The sequence below is a fragment of the Macaca mulatta genome, chromosome 14 (genome assembly GCF_049350105.2).
Source record: "Macaca mulatta isolate MMU2019108-1 chromosome 14, T2T-MMU8v2.0, whole genome shotgun sequence".
In the NCBI taxonomy this organism is placed as follows: domain Eukaryota; kingdom Metazoa; phylum Chordata; class Mammalia; order Primates; family Cercopithecidae; genus Macaca; species Macaca mulatta.
In genome coordinates, this window is record NC_133419.1 from 13,338,535 (window position 1) to 13,356,773 (window position 18,239).

Sequence of the window (18,239 nt, forward strand, 5' to 3'; positions counted from 1 at the left end):
TTGAATGCTCAGTATCTATTTATTAAATGAATGCACAATTGAAAGAGTGAAGATTAAATGTCTAGATATTTGTTCCTCTAACCCACAAGCTCACATGCAGCAGAGCACATGAATGTGTGTGTGCCAAGGCCCCAGGCTGGATGCCCGCATATGTGCAGGTGCATGCACCCTAGGGAGGCCCTCTTCGTTAACATCCATTTAAAATCTCTGTCTTCTTCTTGATAGAGAAACAGCATGATTTACTAGACTGATTGAAGAATGAAGGTGAGAGTACGAAGAGTGGGAGAGACATTTCCTCAGCTGTCAGAACAGGAACGACCTGGGTTATGGAAGCCCAGAAAGGGAGGAGGACTTCTTTTGGTCCCAGTGAAAGATGCTTCCAGAATCTGTAGCTTTACTTGTTTGCTTGGAACTCACTGGAATAACTTGGTGGTGAGGTCACTGGTTCTGGGATGACCACTGGGTTTGCTGCATAGACGTTTGGATACATGACACTCACCTGGAAAACACAGGCACACGGGGGCATGCTAAGAAGGACGGGCATGTGCCAAAGGCCTCGGGCACCGAGGAACTACTCCTGCTCTTGAGCAGGCAGTGGAAAGCACAAAGCACTCCCTTGTCTCCACCTTTTTGGGGGCATCGTTCCACCCACTGAGGAGCCCTGGGACTCACATTGCTTGATTGACAGCAGACCAACTGGCAGCCAAAGTGGGAAGATGTGCATGCAATGCCAAACTCCAGGAGGCAGAAGACCAGCATCACGCCAGAAATCGCCAATCCAGGGTTCTGGAGGCAGAGCAGATGGGGAGGACAGGAGCACTGGACTGGGGTCCGAACTGACCTCTCACTGGGGCCCTGCCATGGACTCTCTATGGCTTTGTGGAAGTCCCCTATCCTCTCTCAGACTCACGGGGGGAAATTTCCCACCGGGTTTTTGTAAGGATCAAGTGTGGGAGTAAAAGAATTGTTATTGCAACATTTACTTGGTAGTATTCCTCTGAGAAAAGGGATGACCATGTTTAGGGAAGCCCCTTGAGAGTTTGCTTCGGGTGTGGAGACCTGAGGGCGTGCTCTGGAGTCAGACAGGGGAGCAGTGACACTGCTCTGGGGAGGCCGTGGATAGGAATTGGAGGGTATGGACAAGCCACAGAGAGAACAGGGAGATGATTAGAGGAAAAAGGAGCAGAACACCGTAGTGGGACGGGGGAGGCCATAGGAAAATGAATTTTTCCTGTGAAAAATGAAGACTTCTCAAAGCAAGGATGTCTAATCTTCAGTAATCGGTGGTTTGCTGGGCTCTGATGTAAACCTCCACCATCCCTCTGAACCTTTGGGAAAAAGTCAGCGTCTGAAAAGACTTTCTTGACTGTGACAGTGGTGTTTTGTGGAGGGGAGGAATTGGGGCTGTTTCTCTGGCTTGGGAAGGAGAGTCAGTGAAAGGATCCCCAAACTGAAGTAATTTAACCATAGCAGGAGGTAACCAGGAGAAAAAAAACCTCACTTGCTGTTACCCAAGAATACCCAGGAGAATGGGGCCTTCCAGAGTGTCTAGGAAGAGTTTCAATCTAAAAGGTCCAGGAATGACTCCCATTGCCATTTGGGTTTCAATTATGTGTCATGAGAATATTTCATAGTGAAGGTGGATGGCATGCAGTAGGTACCAAATAAATGCCTCTTAATTATGATTTTTAAATTTTTTTGAGACAGAGTGTCGCTCTACCACTCAGGTTGGAGAGCAGTGGCATGAGCTCAGCATTGTGAGCTCCACCTCCTGGGTTCAAGTGATTCTCGTGCCTCAGCCTCCCAAGTAGCTGGGATTACAGGCAGACGCTACCATGCCTGGCTAATTTTTGTATATTTGGTATAGATGGGGTTTTGCCACGTTGCCCAGGCTGGTCTTGAACTCCTGAGCTCAAGTGATCCACCTGCCTCGGTCTCCCAAAGTGCTGGGATTACAGGTGTGAGCCACCACGCCCAGCCTCAATTATCTCAATTATGACTTTTAAAAACAGTATTGGTGACAGCCAGATGCTTGGAGAATTCTCTCTTTTGGAGAGGCCTCTCCTTAGACCCTTTTCTTCTCCTTCCTCTCTATTTAGCAAGTGGTTTGGTAGAAGCTGCTAAGAAATGCATCCTGGGAGGCACAAGCTAGTAGGAAAACAGATGCAGATGATAATTATAATTCACATCAGATGGGGTAAGAGCTACAGAACAGCAAAAAGATATCTCAGGGCACTGAGGAGTGAGAGGTTCATTCTCATGAAGGGATTTAGAGAGGGTGAGGGTAGAAGCAGTTGTCCCAAGAAAAGGGGAGGGCAGGATAATGATGTCCAAGTCAACGGATCACAGAGACTTAGAGTAGAATGGCCCGGGCAAAATATGCTGGTCCTCTTCAATTTTTTTTAAATAAAATTTTTTTACACATAAAATCTATCATGGAAAAGGGGTCCCTCAAGCATCTGAGATATTTGTTATTTGATGAAAAATAATTCCTGCTGTTGAAACCCTGGAGCCTCTCCATTCCTTGGGTCATTATTTGTAAAGCTCGGATGCAGCCCGACCCTCCACATTCAGATGGGATGATTGAGGCTTGAAGTTGGAATGGGTGGTGGGCATGGGGCGAGTTCTCATTCCAAGATCAATCATTGGCAGAACAAAGATTAAAAGCCAAGTTTTCTGAATCAAAAATTGCTGCTCCCTCTCATCCAGGGCAAATAGCTATGCTGCTTGGGGTTAGTCTTTCCTAAACTCTTCTCCCATCTTCCTTTCCCTTAGTTCCTCCACCAGCATTTGCTTCTTAATTTCTTGTATTGGGCAGTCCATGCCTCCCTGATTGGTTCTTTCCCAGCAGGAAAATTCCCACATACTTGGTGTGGCTGCCTCTCCCAGTGGATGGGAGTAGCTGGGGTTCAGGGTGAGTGAGAGAGTCGAAGGGAGGTGAACTGTAGGGCACAGTGAGACAGAGCCAGACCCCCCAGAGAGGGCAAATACCTGGCTGAGGAATTTGGACTTTAATCCTACAGTATCTGGGAGTCATAAAATGTTTCTGGGAGGGGAGAAACTCAAGGTACTTTTGATAAATGACATGGACTTGGTCCATAGGGTCTCTAGGGAGGGGCTTTGCCTAAGAATCTTGGAAAGATAAGTCTTTACATCTCCTGCAGATAAAAAGATCCGATCGAATATAAACAACAGTTAATGGCTGTTGATGTTTACTGAGTACGCATCACAGCTGGCACATTCATTTATTCCTTGACAAATGCTTATGGAGTGTCAACCGTGTGCCAGGCACAGTTCTAGGTATTTGAGGTATGACAGTGAGTGAAACAGAAAACATCCCTGTCCTTAAGAAGCTCATTCTAGGGACAGGCAGTAAGCATGAAATGTAGTAAATAAGTCAGTTGCAGAGGGTGTTAGATGTATAGACTACAGGAAAGATAGATGAGGGGAAGGGAAGCGGGTTACTGGGAGAGTATGGGTGTTGGGTTCTTAAGGTGGGCCTCATTGGGAAGGTGGTTGCAGAGTAGTGATCTGAAGGAGGTGAGGAAGGGACGGAGGAAGCTGTGGGAACATCTGAGGGAAGAGTGCCCCAGTCAAAGGGAACATTCCAGGCCTGAAGGTGGAAACATGCCTGGAGTGTTGGAGAAAACATCAAGGAGGTTCCCATGGTTCAGCAGCAGAGCCAGAGGATGGCAGCAGAGCCTGGGTCTGGGGGCACCAGAGGGCCAGCATCTTAGGCTGCTGGAAGGACATTGACTTTTTTTCTGAGTAAGATGCCAGCAGAGAAGTGATGTGATCTTATGTCTCCAAAGGATCCCTCTTGTGACCATGCTATCAACAGCGGCAGTGAGGCCAGAGTAGGAGAAGGGGAGCAGTTAGGAGGCTGTTTTCATGACTAGATGAGAGATGCGGTGGCTCGGGCCAGTGTGGGAGTAGAGGGGCTGGGGGAAAATGGCAGGATTCTGAATGCATTTTGAAAGTAGAACCAACAGGATTGCCTGGGGGATTGGCTGTGAGGTGTAACAGAAAGAGAGGGTCAATGATGACTCCAAGGTTTTGTCCTGAGCAACTGGAAGGATGGAGTTACCATCAACTGGAATCAGGAAAACTGAGTAGAGAAGGTTTGGGAAGTGAAATCTGGAGATCAGACTTGGACGTATGAACTTTGAGCTGTTGAGTTGACTATTGGACGTGCTAGAGTGCTGTGTAGGGGAGAAGATTTGGCTGGAGCCACGTATTCTGGAAGAATTATCATAGACAAGGTGTTGCAAGTTGCCAGACTAAATGAGATAGACAAATGAATAGAGAGAGAAAACCAGAGAACCAATTATTAAGCCTAAGAGATTGGGAAAAAGAGAACTAGCAGAGGAGACAGAGAAGAGGGCAACCAGTGAGGGTGGAGGCCGGAAGTCAAGCAAAGTCCCTCGGAGAAGAAGGACCAATCACCCCAGTGGGGATTTGGAGAAGAGCAGGTGTTTGGGGGAAGCAAGGCTGAAAGTCTAATTGGAGCAGGTTCAGAGAGAATATGAGAGAAGAGGATTGGAGTCACTAAGTGTAGACAATTCTTTTAAGAATTTGTCTGCCAAGAGGGTCAGAGAGATATGGTGGTAGCGGGTAAAGGAAGTAGAACGAAGAGGAGGTTGGTTGGTTTGTTTTTTAAGAAACAAAAGCATGCTTAATGCTGATGCAAAAGCCCCAGTAAAGGGGGAAAGACTGATGATGTAGAGGAGAGATGGGGTGAGGGAGAGGGGAGGAGAACTTCAGCAGGTAGGAGATGATGGACTCAGTTGTGCAGATGGAGGATTGAATTTACATGGGACACAGGCAGCTCATCTGTAGCTGCCCTGTTCAATTCAGCAGCCACAATTCCCATCTGGCTTTTAAACACTTGAGATGCAGCTGGTCCCAAATCGAGATGTGCCATAAGTGCAAAATATACACTGGATTTCAAAGATTTAGTTCCCCAAATGCAAAATAGTGAACCAAGTTTTTATACTGATTACACGTTGAAATGACAATATTTTGGATATACGGGGTTAAATAAAACAGATTATTAAAATCAGTTTCACCCATTGCTTTCACTCTCTCTCTCTTTTAAATGTGGCAACTAGAAAATTAAAATAACATATGTGGCTTGCATATTTCTATTGGACAGTGCTAGTGTGTAGTAGAGGTTGGCGAATTATGATCCATGGGTCAAATCCTGCCTGCTGCCTGTTTTGTAAATAAAGTTTTCTCAGAACACAGACATGTTCATTTGTTTAGTGTTTTCTGTGGCTGCTATTAGGCAGCTATAGCTGCATGACAGAGACTGTCGGCCTGCAGAACCCTAAATGCTTACTATTGGTCCTTTAGAGAATAAGTTTGCTAACCTCTTGCTTATAGTAATGGGCAAGAAGGCAGAGAATGTGAGGAGAGGTGCTGGTTGGTGGGTACATATGTATTCTTTGTAAAATTGCATTTCATTCTCTCAACACTGCCACAAGGTAGGTATTGTTTTACAAAGGCGGAGACCCAAACTGAGAAAGGTCATGTGCTTAAAGCTATGGGTCAAGGACTTTAAACTTTATTCCTATTCTGAAAGCACCTCCTTTTCCTACCATGTTCAATGAGGAAGCTTGGTTGTCAGGTCCTTTCTGGGAGTTTTCTCAATGGAGCTAATTCAGAACTTAGAGGATCTTTGGTTGAGAGGGATACTCACCACACCCCAGGCGTAAGAATAATAGTTGGGGTAGGCATATGGGTGAGGAATACTTAGATCTGTGATGAAGAGTATGACTCCAACTGCAGAGCAGATTGCACTGACGATGTTCAAGCCCAAACTGCCAGACAGCTGAAGAAGACACAGAGGGTCAGGGTGGGCAAGAAAAACCGTTATAACTGAGATGAATGGAGACCCAACAAGTGTTTCTCTTTCCCCCCCATTTCTAAAATTGTGTTAAAATATATGCGATGTAAAATTTAACATCCTAATCATTTTCAAGTGTTACAGTTCAGTAGCTTTAAATACATCGGCACTGCTCTGAAACCATTGCCACCATCCATCTCTATAACTCTTTTCATCAAAAAATGTTTCTTAATGCAAATCCCAGGTACCCTATTTCCACTGCAAGTAAACAGGTGTTCTGTACAAGAAAGGTTTTGGGGGTAAGTTAGCTTTGAAAATAGTTGGGTTGGGCAAAGGTAAACAGATCATCATGGCAGGGCCTTTAACGAGGATTTTAGATCTCAGAGCCTTTAATGAGGATTTTAGATCTTTCAGATCTTTTAGATCTCAGAGCCTTTAATGAGGATTTTAGATCTTTTAGATCTTTCAGAGAGAGGACAATACATGGAGATTTTCCCAAGTTCATCTAACTATCTTCATTGAGCATAGCACGGGAGAAATGTTCTCAAGAATAATCTTTGGGGCTGGACGTGGTGGCTCACACCTGTAATCCCAGCACTTTGGGAGGCGAAGGCAGGCGGATCACCCGAGGTCAGGAGTTTAAGACCAGCCTGGCCAAAATGGTGAAACTCCATCTCTACCAAAATATCAAAAAATACAATAATTAGCTGGGCATGGTGGTGTGCACCTGTAATCCCAGATACTCAGGAGGCTGAGGCAGGAGAATAGCTTGAACCCAGGAGGCGACGTCTGCAGTGAGTAGAGATTAAACCACTGCACTCCAGCCTGGGGGACAGAGCAAGACTCCGTCTCAAAAAAAAAAAAAAAAAAAAAGAGAAAAGAAAAGAAAAAAGAATAGTTTCTGGGAAACACTTGACCTATTTGTCCCATAGGATAAATAGAGCCTCAGCTCAAGTGTCTCAGGCTGTGATAGGCTCAGATACTCCACGATTCTGGGTCATGTGCAGAAAGATATGCTTTGATATTTTGAGCTTTCTTTTGAAGACTTTGAAATAGATCTCATCTGGTTGTAGGGACCTGGTCACCTTGAGTCCCTTTACCCTTCATAAAGGGTACCCTCACCCTGCTTATGAGACAAATGAAGGTACTTTCTTGGTCTGTTACTAGGGGAGCACAAAGCTCTGTCTGTGTTGATTATCAGAGCTCTGTCGGCTGGATTCCTTAGGGAAGCAAGTGACTGAGCCTCCTTCAGATCCCCGGAGCCCTGCTCTGTGTACTGGAGGTATTCTTGGCTCCTTGTTCTGCTAGAGGGCAGCCCCGGGCCCCTGGGAGCTCTGTGCCTCTCCATGGCAGGGTTTCTTAGGAAAGCTGTTACCTCTCTCTTTCTCCCGCTCTCCATACTCTGATGCCTTAGCTAAGGTGACTGTATTGCCCCTTCTCACTTCTGCATCCTCTTGGGACTTTTCTACATGTGACTCCAGGGCTAGGCTCCTGTGGCCAGTCTGCCTGAGCAGAAATGTATGTGAGCACCTTGTGTCTGGTTATAGTAGGTGCAAGGCTGCGGGAGGAATCATATGTGACCTTATTTTCCCCCTTGTGACACCATTCTGTAAGTCTCCAGTTGGAAGAGCTGGTCTCAGAGTGTAACTTACCAGGCAGTAAGAATATGGCTGATTTTCTGCTGCCACAGAGAGGGATCCTGAAATGATAAACTGGTGCAGAACAGAGTGGGTTTAGAAAGAGGTCAGGGGCTAGGGTGCCCTTCCCCAGGCTTCTGTGATTCTGGTCACACACAGTGGGTACCTTTGCTGGAACCATCAGCTCAACATGGGGAACAGAAAAAATGAGCTGTTCTGTACTGCGTGAAAGGGCCCTGGGGTGGGGTAAATATATATTCTAGGACCCAGCAAACCTGGTTTTAAATTCTAGCTAGAAACTCTTGACCTTAGGTAAGTTATTAAGTTCTCTAAATCTTTATTTCCTCATCTTCAAAATAGAAAAATTTCTAGCTCTTCCCAAGAGTCATTGTCATGAGATAACTTATGCCCTATATCTGGCATTTAGCATATCTTTGCATATAGTAGATGCTCAATAAATGTTGGATTATTTCCCTGTATTTTATTTTCCCACATGTACACCCTATTGTTTTCCAGTCTTTATATCAAGATTCAGTTAGGTTTGGTGTCTCTGGAGGGAAGAAGGAAGGGGTTACCAGCGTCTTCTCTGATGCTTTTAGAGAGAAGCCTGAAATCAATCCTTGCCTGTCTGCATATCTGGACAAATAACTTTTAGTTACTCAGATAAACGTTGTGTTCCTACAATGCTGAATATCAAATACAGGATGATGATGTCGACTGTGTGCATTTCATCCAACACTGGTATTCTGCAGGCACTGTGGCTGATGGGATTGCTTGCCATCATTGGCCCAATGGGCTAGCAACAGTGGTATGAGAGGGCGTGAGTTATGATTTAATAGGAGCTAGCATTTGTGAGGCACTATAGAAAATTCTTTTTACAAAAAGCCTTCATTGACATATAATTCATATATCATGTAATTCACCCATTTAAAGTACATGATGCAATTATTTTTAGTATATTTATAGAGTTGTGCAATCATCACTACAATCTAAGTTAGAACATTTGCATCACTCCCAAAAGAAGCCGCATACTGACTAGCAACCCATCACCGCCCTCCTGCCAACACACGAAGTGCTTATTTAACCTCGCCTCATTTAACCACATGGTGGCCCATCAAGCACTATTACTCTTGCCATTTTATCAACGAGGAGACTAAGGCTTGGAGATTGTAAGCAACTCACACAACATCATCCCGCAGAGTTTTCGTTGTAAATAACTGTTTCCACTCTATGGCACATGCATTTGAGAATCAAATCCAGGCAGCTTGATTTCAGACTCCATGTTCCTAACCCTCAACCCATGTTCCCTCCCACCCAGGGCAGGTGCATGTGCCATAGAGTGGAAATAGTTATTTACAATGAAAACTTATTCCAGCAGCTTCTGCCTTCCAAGGCCAAGGCCATATTCTCCTATGAGTGGAAAAACAAATCTCAGGTTCACACCCTTCTGTTTGTAGAGATTTGATGGGGAGGAAGGGCTGGACTTTCGATGTCCCTCTCAGTCCTTCTGAGGTGCCAGAGGAGATGGGCCTTTGTTTCAGAAGAGGATATTGATCTTTGGGAAATAGAAAGACAGTCCTGGGATCAAGAAAGCAGCAAAGAGCACAACTGCCCTGCAGAAGAGCAAAAGGAGGAAAGTCACGAGGGCTGAAGGGACTCAGCAGCCTGGTGGGAGGGGGCGTGGTCAGTGAGGCATTTGAGATGTCAGGACAACTGCCTGCTGCTCACCGGCACTTGCTGGAATCCAGTGCTCAGTGGCAGGCATTGTGTGCTCGATGGTAGGCCTGGGTGGCTGTGATGCTAGCCCTCTCCGCAGCCCCGCATTCCACGAAGGTCGGAGATACAGGAACAGGTATCTTGTGAGTGGTTATGGGAAGGAAAAGGGGCTTGAGTTCTGAGTTTGGGTGTGTGCAGAGCCTCGCTAGAGGAGCCCTGTTCATTTGCAGACCTTGTGTGGCTGTGGGGGATGGAGATAGCTCTAGGCTATTTTATTTAACTCTTACGAGGTAGAGTGACTTGGACTGGCACCTAGGTTACTCTGGAGTTGTGCCATTTATGAGGAAAGTTGCATTAGTGTCATAGGTAGGTGTGTGAGTCAGGAGAAAGACTGTAACAGAAGGGAGAGAAAGGAGAAAGGAAGGTGGAGAGGGAAGAAGGAGAGTGTGTGTGTGTGTGTGTGTATGTGTGTGTGTGGGCAGGGGGACACTGCAAAGGAACCACAAAGGTAATAAACTGACGTGGAAGGACTGTAGTTCTTAACATTTTATGGAGTCACAGATCACTCTGATAATCTGACGAAAGCTATGGACCCTTCCAGAAAAATAATGCACCTTTAACATATTAGGTATTTTGCCAAAATGGAGCACCCAAAGCCCATCTGCAGATCTAGATTGAGACCCTGCTGCTGAAACACTCACACCCTTGCTGTTCTACAGCTGGGAAGCCACTCTTCACTCTTGCTGCGTGTTTTCCTCCTGGAGCTCAGGCTTGTGGGCCTATGTTCAACAACGCCAGGCGCTATTCCCAGTGTATTCTTTACATGTGGATGTTTTCTTTGTGAATTAAGAAAATACATCCCTTTTGGCCGGGTGCGGTGGCTCACACCTGTAATCCCAGCACTTTGGGAGGCTGAGGCAGGCAGATAACCTGAGGTCAGGAGTTTGAGACCAGCCTGGCTAATGTGAAATCTTGTCTCTACTAAAAATACAAAAATTAGCCAGGCGTGGTGGTGCACGCCTGTAATCCCAGCTACCAGGGAGGCTGAGGCAGGAGAATTGCTTAACCCGGGAAGGGGAGATTGCAGTGAGCCGAGAATGCACCACTGCACTCCAGCTTGGGCAACAGAATGAGACACCATCTCAAAAAAAAAAAAAAAAAAAAAAAAAGAAAAAGAAAAAAGAAAAAAGAAAATACATCCCTTTTGAGGGGAAGTCACCTTACGGGGTTGTAGTTTGATATTATGGGCTGAATTGTGTCCACACCCTCTATCTCCCACCAAATTTCATAGGTTGAAGCCCTAATCTGTAGTGCTTCCGAATGTGACTGTGTTTGGAGATAGGGTTGTTAAAACTGTAATTCAGGTTAAATGAGGTCATCGGGGGGACCCTAATCCAATATGACTGGTGTCCTTGTAGGAAGAGGAGACTAGGACACAGGCATGGAGGGAAGGCCGTGGAAAGGCACAGGGAGAAGACCATCTGCAAACCAAGGAGAGAGACCTCAGGGGAAACCTGAGGTCTGCTAATATCTCCATGCCAGACTTTCAACTACCAGAACTGTGAGATAACAAATTTCTGTTGTTAAAGCCACCCAACCTGTGGTACTACACTTTGTTGGGGCAGCCCTATCAAACTCATATACTTGTGGAACAAGGCCAGGGCTGGCTGGATTCCTATCCCCCACATTTGGGTGGCTGGGAACCTTCTGCAGGGCACAGCTGCACAACTTGGCAAGGTGGCCTTGAGTGCCTTGGCACCTTCTGGGGACTCATCTGCAGGAGTACTTGCATTACTCACCCACAAGCCTCCCCAGAAGGGAAAGCCTCCGTAGAATGAAATAGACAGGTAGTCCCCCACGAGAACTGTCCCCATGATGGAGCCGAGGCCGATGTGAGCCAGGCCGATGATGATCTGGATGGCCTGTCAGGAGAGCCACAAGCTGAAGTCTTGTTTCTGAGGCTGGGTCCTGCCTCCCCTATGAGCCTACTTTTAATTTTAATATGTGTTTTATTTTCATGGCCTAAAAAGTAATATGGGAAATACAAAAATGAAATAAAAACTACGTATAATCTCCCCGCCGCCTGGAGAAAACAACTGTTTACATTTTGGTGTATTCTCCCATTATTCTTTTCGAATATATACCTTGATAGCACAACATGGCCCTGAATTTTATTAACTTAATATTTCATCATGAATGTGTCCTCATGGTATTCTTGGAACATATGCTTTTTCGGGGCTGCTCAGATCCCATTATGGATGGTCTGTGGAGTAGTTGAGACAGAGTTATTGGACAGGTAAGATTATTTTTACTTTTTTCTATTATATGTAACATTGTGATAAACATTCTTGTATGTAAAAATTTGCCTTCATCTCTTATTTCTTTAGGATATTGTTATGTGTTGAATTATGCTCCCCTCTCCCAACCCTCTTCCAAATCCATATGTTGAAATTCTAACGCTGAGTGCCTCAGAATGTGATTCTATTTGAAATACGGTTGTTGCAGATGTAATTAGCCAGGATGAGGTCACACTGGAGTAGAATGGGTCTCTAATCCAATATGACTGGTATCCTTATAAAAAGTGCCATGTGGGCCAGGCGCAGTGGCTCACACCAGTAATCTCAGCACTTTGGGAAGCTGAGATGGGCAGATCACCTGAGGTCAGGAGTTCAAGACCAGCCTGGCCAACATGTGAAACCCTGTCTCTATAAAAATACAAAAATTAGCTAGGCATGATGGCAGGTGCCTGTAATTCCAGCTACTTGGGAGGCTGAGGCAGGAGAATCGCTTAAACCCAGGAGGCAGAGGTTGCACTGAGCCAAGATCGTGCCACTGCACTCCAGCCTGGGTGACAGAGTGAGACTCTGTCTCAAAAAAACAAAGAGTTTTCAACTTTATTCTGGTGTGAAAGTGACATGTATTCAGTAGAAACCGTATTTGGGGTACCCATACAACCATTCTGCTTTTCACTTTCAGTCCAGTATTCAATAAATTACATTAGATATTCAATAACTTATTATTAAATAGGCTTTGTGTTAGATGATTTTTGCCCAACTGTAGGCTAGCCTAAGTGTTCTGAATATGTTTAAGGTAGGTGAGGCTAAGCTATGATGATTGGTAGGTTACATGTATTAAATGTATTTTTGACTTATGATATTTTAAATTTATGATGGGTACATTGGGACATAATCCCATTGTAAATGAAAGAACATCTTTGTATGTTTGTTTATTACACACGTGGTAGCAAATACAAATATATTATTTCCATAAATTCACATAAATGTCAGCAAATAATACGCAGTGTCTGCCCCTTTCTTTCTTCCACTAACTCCATATCTCGGGGTGTGTCCCTATCATTACATAAAGAGCTTTCTTGTGCTTTTTATAGCTCCACTACATTTTATTCTTTGGATGCACAATATACTGACTTAACCAGTATCATATTGATGGTATATTACAATTTTTTTGTTATCACAAACCACGCTGCAATGAATAAGCTCATACATATCACAGTTTTTGTGGATACAGGCATATCTGGAGGATGAAGTTCCAGTAATGGAATTATTGGATATTTTGCAAATTTGACAGTTACAAATTTCCCTCCCTAAGGGTTGTATCAATTTATGTTCCCGTAGTGCTAGGGTCGGAGCTCGGGCAGTCTGCATCCGAATTCATGCTCATCATCATTTGGCTACACAGTGAAATGGGCCTTTCCTTGTCCTGCGCAGGACAGCCTTTCAGGGGTTACTGTGAGCATTAATGTTGTTGATTGCCTAACCTGCTTTGTTTCCTGTTGGGCAACTATTTGATTCGATCTTACTGGATTCTGACTCCACCTTGTGGTCTGCTTTGGTCTTGCTGGGACCCCTTTCCTTTCTTCTGAGGCCACTGGGCTGGGCATGGAGCCTGGCAACAGGATCAACATTCAAGCACACTGCTTTTTTGTTGCTTTTCTTTCTCTTTCCTAAAATGCCTAAATCAGAAAATACAAGGCCTGTACAGAGGCCTCCCCCATGATGTTGTGCAGCTGAGCTTTCTTTCTAAGAGACCTGTGTTTGGCAAGGCGCGATCAGCTCAGCCTCACTTGCCAGACGTAGTGTTTGTGTATTTCCCAGGCCTTCCCTTCCCCTCTGCTGTCAGTCCAGCTGTGTAGTCCGTGGCCTGCAAAGGGAAATCCCACTTACCCCCAAGGTTTTGCCTTCTTTCAAAGTTTTCTGCACAGGCTGCCTATTCACATTCGACATCAAACCAGGTGGGTTCCCAGGAACTAGATGGACTTGTGGCTGGTTGTTTGGATACAGGGGCACCTGAGACATGATTCCTGGGGTCGCAGGATAACCATTGTGGGGCGCCACCACCAACACAGAATTGGCCACTGGAACTGCTGAAGTCATCGAATTCATGCTGCCAAAAAATAAATGCGACAGACTTGTCCCTCACGTATGGACTTGTACTTACATTTAAAGAGGACTTTTACTTCTTCTAGCTCATTGGAGCATCTTAACCCTCTACAAGTTTATGAATCCCACGTTACAAATAATAGACATCAGTTATAGGGCACTTAAAAGGTGCTTTACAAATACATTTCCTTTCATCCTCTCACCCACCCGGTTTTACAGATGAGAGAACTAAGACTCAAAGAGGGTAAAGGCTACCGGAGGGCAAGGGGTCCATCTTTTCCATCTTTGTGTCTCTCGCAGTGTTTATTTTATTTTTTATTGTTTTTGAGACAGAGACTCGCTCTGTCACCCAGGCTGGAGTGCAGTGGCACGAGCTTGGCTCACTGCGACCTCCGCCTCCTGGGTTCAAGCAATTCTCCTGCCTCAGCCTCCTGAGTAGCTGGGATTACAGGCGCCTGCCACCACACCCGGCTAATTTTTATATTTTTAGTACAGATGGGGTTTCACCCTGTTGGCTAAGCTTGTCTCGAACTCCTGACCTCAGGTGATCAGCTCACCTTGGCCTCCCAAAGTGCTGGGATTACAGACGTGAACTATTGTGCCTGGTCTCTCATAGTGTTTAGAGTGCTGCTTTGCATATGTTAGTACTGGCTGAAAGCAAAATTTCGGAACTAGAAAATCTCTTGGACAACATCGAGTTCAATTCTCTTATTTTCTGGAAAAGGAAACGGGGTGAGAGAGTGGACAAGAATCCTCCAAGGTCCCAGTTATGTCAATATTAGTTAAATGGAGATTATCCTCCTCAAGGGAAGCCCCATTGCCAAGGCAGTGTATGTTCATTGGGTGGCTTCTACTGCTCAATTTTCTAGGCTACTTAGAAATTCTGATGTGGTTTAAAAAATTCTTTTTCTTTTTGTTTCTCCCGTCCCCCTCCATTTCCCGTCTTTGTCTTTCTTTCTCTTGGAGCAGACCCAATAAAGCTAGTACAATACACTCTGCCTATCCTTCACCCACACTGGTTTGCCATAAGTATCATTTGGTAGAAAAACCTTATCACCAATTCCCAGTTACCAACCACCAGATTAAGCAGACTCACCTTGCTCTGCCAGCAGCCACGTATCTCTTGATCCTATTCCCTTTTCTTTGCTGTCAGGACCTTGCTTTTTTCCTGAGAGAACGAATGTACTGGGACCAGTTGGGTGGTAGGGTTAGAAGGATCCAAAGTCCTCTATTTCCTGGATGCAGGCCAGGTTACGTGCTGCTTACAGCTCAGTTTCCTTCATATTTATTTCCTGTTTTGGTTAATGAGACAGTGAAATATGGTTGGCTGGTTGCTCTGGGAGACACAGAATGAACTGGGCACCCAGGATGTGCTGTATTTAGCTGTAACATGAGACAGGATGACATAACAATTCTCGCCCAGTAATGAGGCCCTCAATCCTATCCCTCCACAGCCTAGTTTTCTCATGCCTGGTTCCTTTTGGCTAATCGGACTCCCTTGGAGTCACAGGCTCCCTTGAAGCCTGGTTCCTTTTCTTCAAATCGGGCTCTCTTGAAGCCTCAGGTTCCCTTGAAGCCTGGTCTGCAGTTGCCATGGCAGCCTGGATTTCAGGCCCATGAAAGACCAGCTCAGCAGGTAATCTGGTCTCATCCTGGCCTTCAAGTTCTCAACTCTTCCTCCATTCAAAATTCCAACCTTTTTTCTGCTCCTGGTCCAGCTGCTACTGCTGTTGCCAACACTAACATTGCCGCTCATAAGCAACAAGTTACATACATTCCTGAAAATGACACTCCGCTTATGAGGGCTATAGCTCAGGCAAGGGAATATGGTGATCCTGAAGCCTGGCAATTTCCTGTAATTTTACAACCTCCAGTACCCACCACCCCAGTGGCACAAAATCACCCACAGCCCATTGATCCTGCTCAGCAAGCGGCTGACCCTGCAGCTCATCAAGATCAACAGCTTAATAATCAAGCCCCTCAGCCCGACAATCAGGCTGCTCAGGGAAATAATCAGGCTCCACTACTGCCTGCCGCTGGGGCACAGCCAGTACCTGGTATTCCAGCCGTTCAGGCAGTAGTTCAACCTGACCCCATACATCCAGGTCAGGTTCAGCTACTTCCTGCTACTTGGGAAAGTTTTTCGTTTAAATTCCTCAAAGATTTCAAGGAATCAGTAAAGCAATATGGCACCAACTCTCCTTTTGTCCGTTCCACATTAAAAGCCCTGGCAGAAGATAAACATTTAGTGCCCTATGACTGGGAAATTTTAGCAAAGTCAGTCTTATCTAAATCCCAGTATTTACAATTCAGGACTTGGTGGGTTGATGCTGTCCAGGAACGCATTCGTCTTAATCAGGGCTCCAATCATCTTGTTAACGTTACAGCTGACCAGTTACTGGGACTGGGTCAGTGGGCTGCAATTCGAAACCAAACTATACCTAAATGATGAGGTTATTGAACAACTGCGAAAATGTTGCTTAAATGCTTGGGATGGCAAAGTATGCCCATCCTTTATGGCCATCAGAAAGGGACACCATGAACCCTACCTAGACTTTATTGCCCATCCCCAAGACGCAGCGGAAAAAGCTATCCCTGATAGCCACTACCAACAACTTGTTGTAGAACTCATGGCTTATGAACAAGCAAATCCAGATTGTCAGGCAACTATTTGCCCCATTAAAGGCAAAATTCCACCGGGGGGTGGTATATTTACCTCCTACATTAAAGCCTGTGAAGGGGTGGGAGGAACTCTGCACACAGCAATGATCATGGCACAAGCCATGGCCTCTATTCGAATGCCCGGACGATTCTCTGGCCAATGCTTTATACGCAGTCAGACAGGACATGCTAAAAGAAATTGTTCCCGGTGTACAGGTCGCCGTTCTTTTCAACACCACCACCACCACCACCACCAACAACAACAACAACAAAATTTTTCAGCAACAAAAATCCCACCTTCTACTTTTATGTCCACGATGCCAAAAGGGAAATCACTGGGCTGCTCAATGCCATTTGAGATTTGATATTGATGGTAATCCTTTACAGTCTCTTAACAACCAGGGAAACGGGACGAGGCGCCAGCCCCAGGCCCCTCTAAACAATGGGGCATTCCTCAACTCCCAGCCCCCGGTGTCCGGCCAGATGGGTGCCTTCCCAGTCCAATCCATTCAACCTCCAACCCAATTCCCACTTCAGCAATTTGTGCCACGGGATCTAACAGCTCAGCCCCAGCACGAATCTCAGTACAATGCTTGTCCCCTGCCACCACAGGCTCAGCAGCAGTAGATCTCTGTTGTACCAGAGATATTTCTCTGTTGCCTGGAGAGCCGCAGTTCCCACAGGTGTTTTTGGTCCCTTGCCGACTGGCAGTGTCGGTTTGCTACCTGGTCATTCAAGTCTAAATTTAAAAGGTGTTCAAGTACATAATGGTGTAATTGATTCTGACTATTCAGGTGAAATTCATATTGTCATTAGCTCTGCAGTCCCTTGGAATGCGGCAGCTGGGGAGTGCATTGCTCAACTTCTGATACTCCCTTACATTCCTTTAGGATCCAGTTGTTGTACGAGAAGCGGAGGTTTTGGTGGCACAGATTATCAAGGCAAAGCAGCTTATTGCGCCAGCAAAATTTCTGACACTTTTCCTATGTGCTCCATGCATATTCGAGGGAGGAAGTTTGAGGGAATGATTGATACAGGGGCTGATGTTTCTATTATCACTTTACATCAATGGCCCCGACATTGGCCAAAGGAGCGTGTGTCAGGCTTCAGAAGTCTATGAAAGTTCCACAATTTTACATAACATGGGCCCTGAAGGACAGATTGGAACTATTTGCCCCCTCATTACACCCATTCCTGTTGACCTATGGGGAAGAGATCTTTTATATCAATGGAGGGGCACAGATTTCTTTTCCACAAGGCAATTACAGTCAGCAGAGTAAAGACATTATGACCAAAATGGGATTTGTTCAAGGTATGGGCTTAGGAAAATCAGCACAAGGCATCACCGAGCCTATTATACCTACCCATAAATCAGATTCTACAGGACTTGGTTATTCTTTTTAGAAGTGGTCGCTATCAAGCCTCCAGATCCCATCCCTTTGACTTGGAAAACTCAGAAACTGGTTTGGGTAGATCAGTGGCCGCTCCCAAAAAGTAAGCTGGAGGCACTTCATATTTTGGTTCTTGAACAGTTAAAATTGGGACATATCAAACCCTCTTTTTCTCCCTGGAATTCACCTGTCTTTGTTATCCAAAAGAAGTCTGGTAAGTGGAGAATGCTCACTGATCTCAGGGCAGTAAACACTGTCCTTCAACCTATGGGGACATTACAACCCGGTTTGCCCTCCCCCACTATGATTCCTGAGTATTGGCCACTGATCATCATTGACCTTAAAGACTGCTTCTTTGACACTCCTCTGTCCCCTCAGGACTTTGAAAAATTTGCTTTCACATTTCCAACCCTTAGCAACATCACTCCTGCAGCACATTACCATTGGAAAGTCTTACCTCAAAGAATAGGACAACAGCCCGTGTGGGTTCCCTCCTGACAACTGAAATCGCACCATAACTCCAAAGATAAAACGCTCCCAGAAACAAAAGGCAAAGACCCCTCAGAAACCAAAGAGCAAGTTTCGC

At 45.4% G+C, this 18,239-nt stretch overlaps 1 protein-coding gene and 1 long non-coding RNA gene across 3 annotated transcripts in view; one reads left to right on the forward strand and one right to left on the reverse strand.

The window, feature by feature from the left end:
- MS4A8 (membrane spanning 4-domains A8) lies at window positions 1–14,953 on the reverse strand. 2 transcript variants are annotated; one of them, XM_015114062.3, is made up of 7 exons: window positions 14,698–14,953; window positions 13,386–13,605; window positions 11,001–11,123; window positions 7,501–7,560; window positions 5,702–5,833; window positions 673–786; window positions 1–499 (listed from the first exon to the last, which is right to left on the reverse strand). In XM_015114062.3, exons 2-7 carry the CDS (start codon window positions 13,602–13,604, stop codon window positions 395–397), a joined length of 753 nt encoding a protein of 250 aa, XP_014969548.1. In that variant the 5' UTR covers window position 13,605; window positions 14,698–14,953; the 3' UTR covers window positions 1–394. The 2 variants fall into 2 exon arrangements, with proteins under 2 accessions (XP_014969548.1, XP_014969549.1); XM_015114063.3 differs by lacking the exon at window positions 673–786.
- Window positions 11,132–18,239, forward strand: part of LOC114672249 (uncharacterized) — a 19,895-nt gene continuing 12,787 nt past the window's right edge. The window contains exon 1 of the long non-coding RNA XR_003722508.2: window positions 11,132–11,497. This is a non-coding gene — a long non-coding RNA (uncharacterized LOC114672249). The remainder of the gene's footprint in view (window positions 11,498–18,239) is intronic.

Bases quoted from the DNA above. Each gene is read 5' to 3' on its own strand.
- MS4A8 (XM_015114062.3), bottom strand. From the start codon at position 13,604: ATGAATTCGATGACTTCAGCAGTTCCAGTGGCCAATTCTGTGTTGGTG. The intron at 7,561-11,000 runs GTGAGTAATGCA...GTTCTGCACCAG, and splicing joins CCTTCTGGGGAGGCTTGTGG to TTTATCATTTCAGGATCCCT. The intron at 500-672 runs GTGAGTCCCAGG...TGTGTTTTCCAG, and splicing joins TCTGCTGTCAATCAAGCAAT to GTGAGTGTCATGTATCCAAA.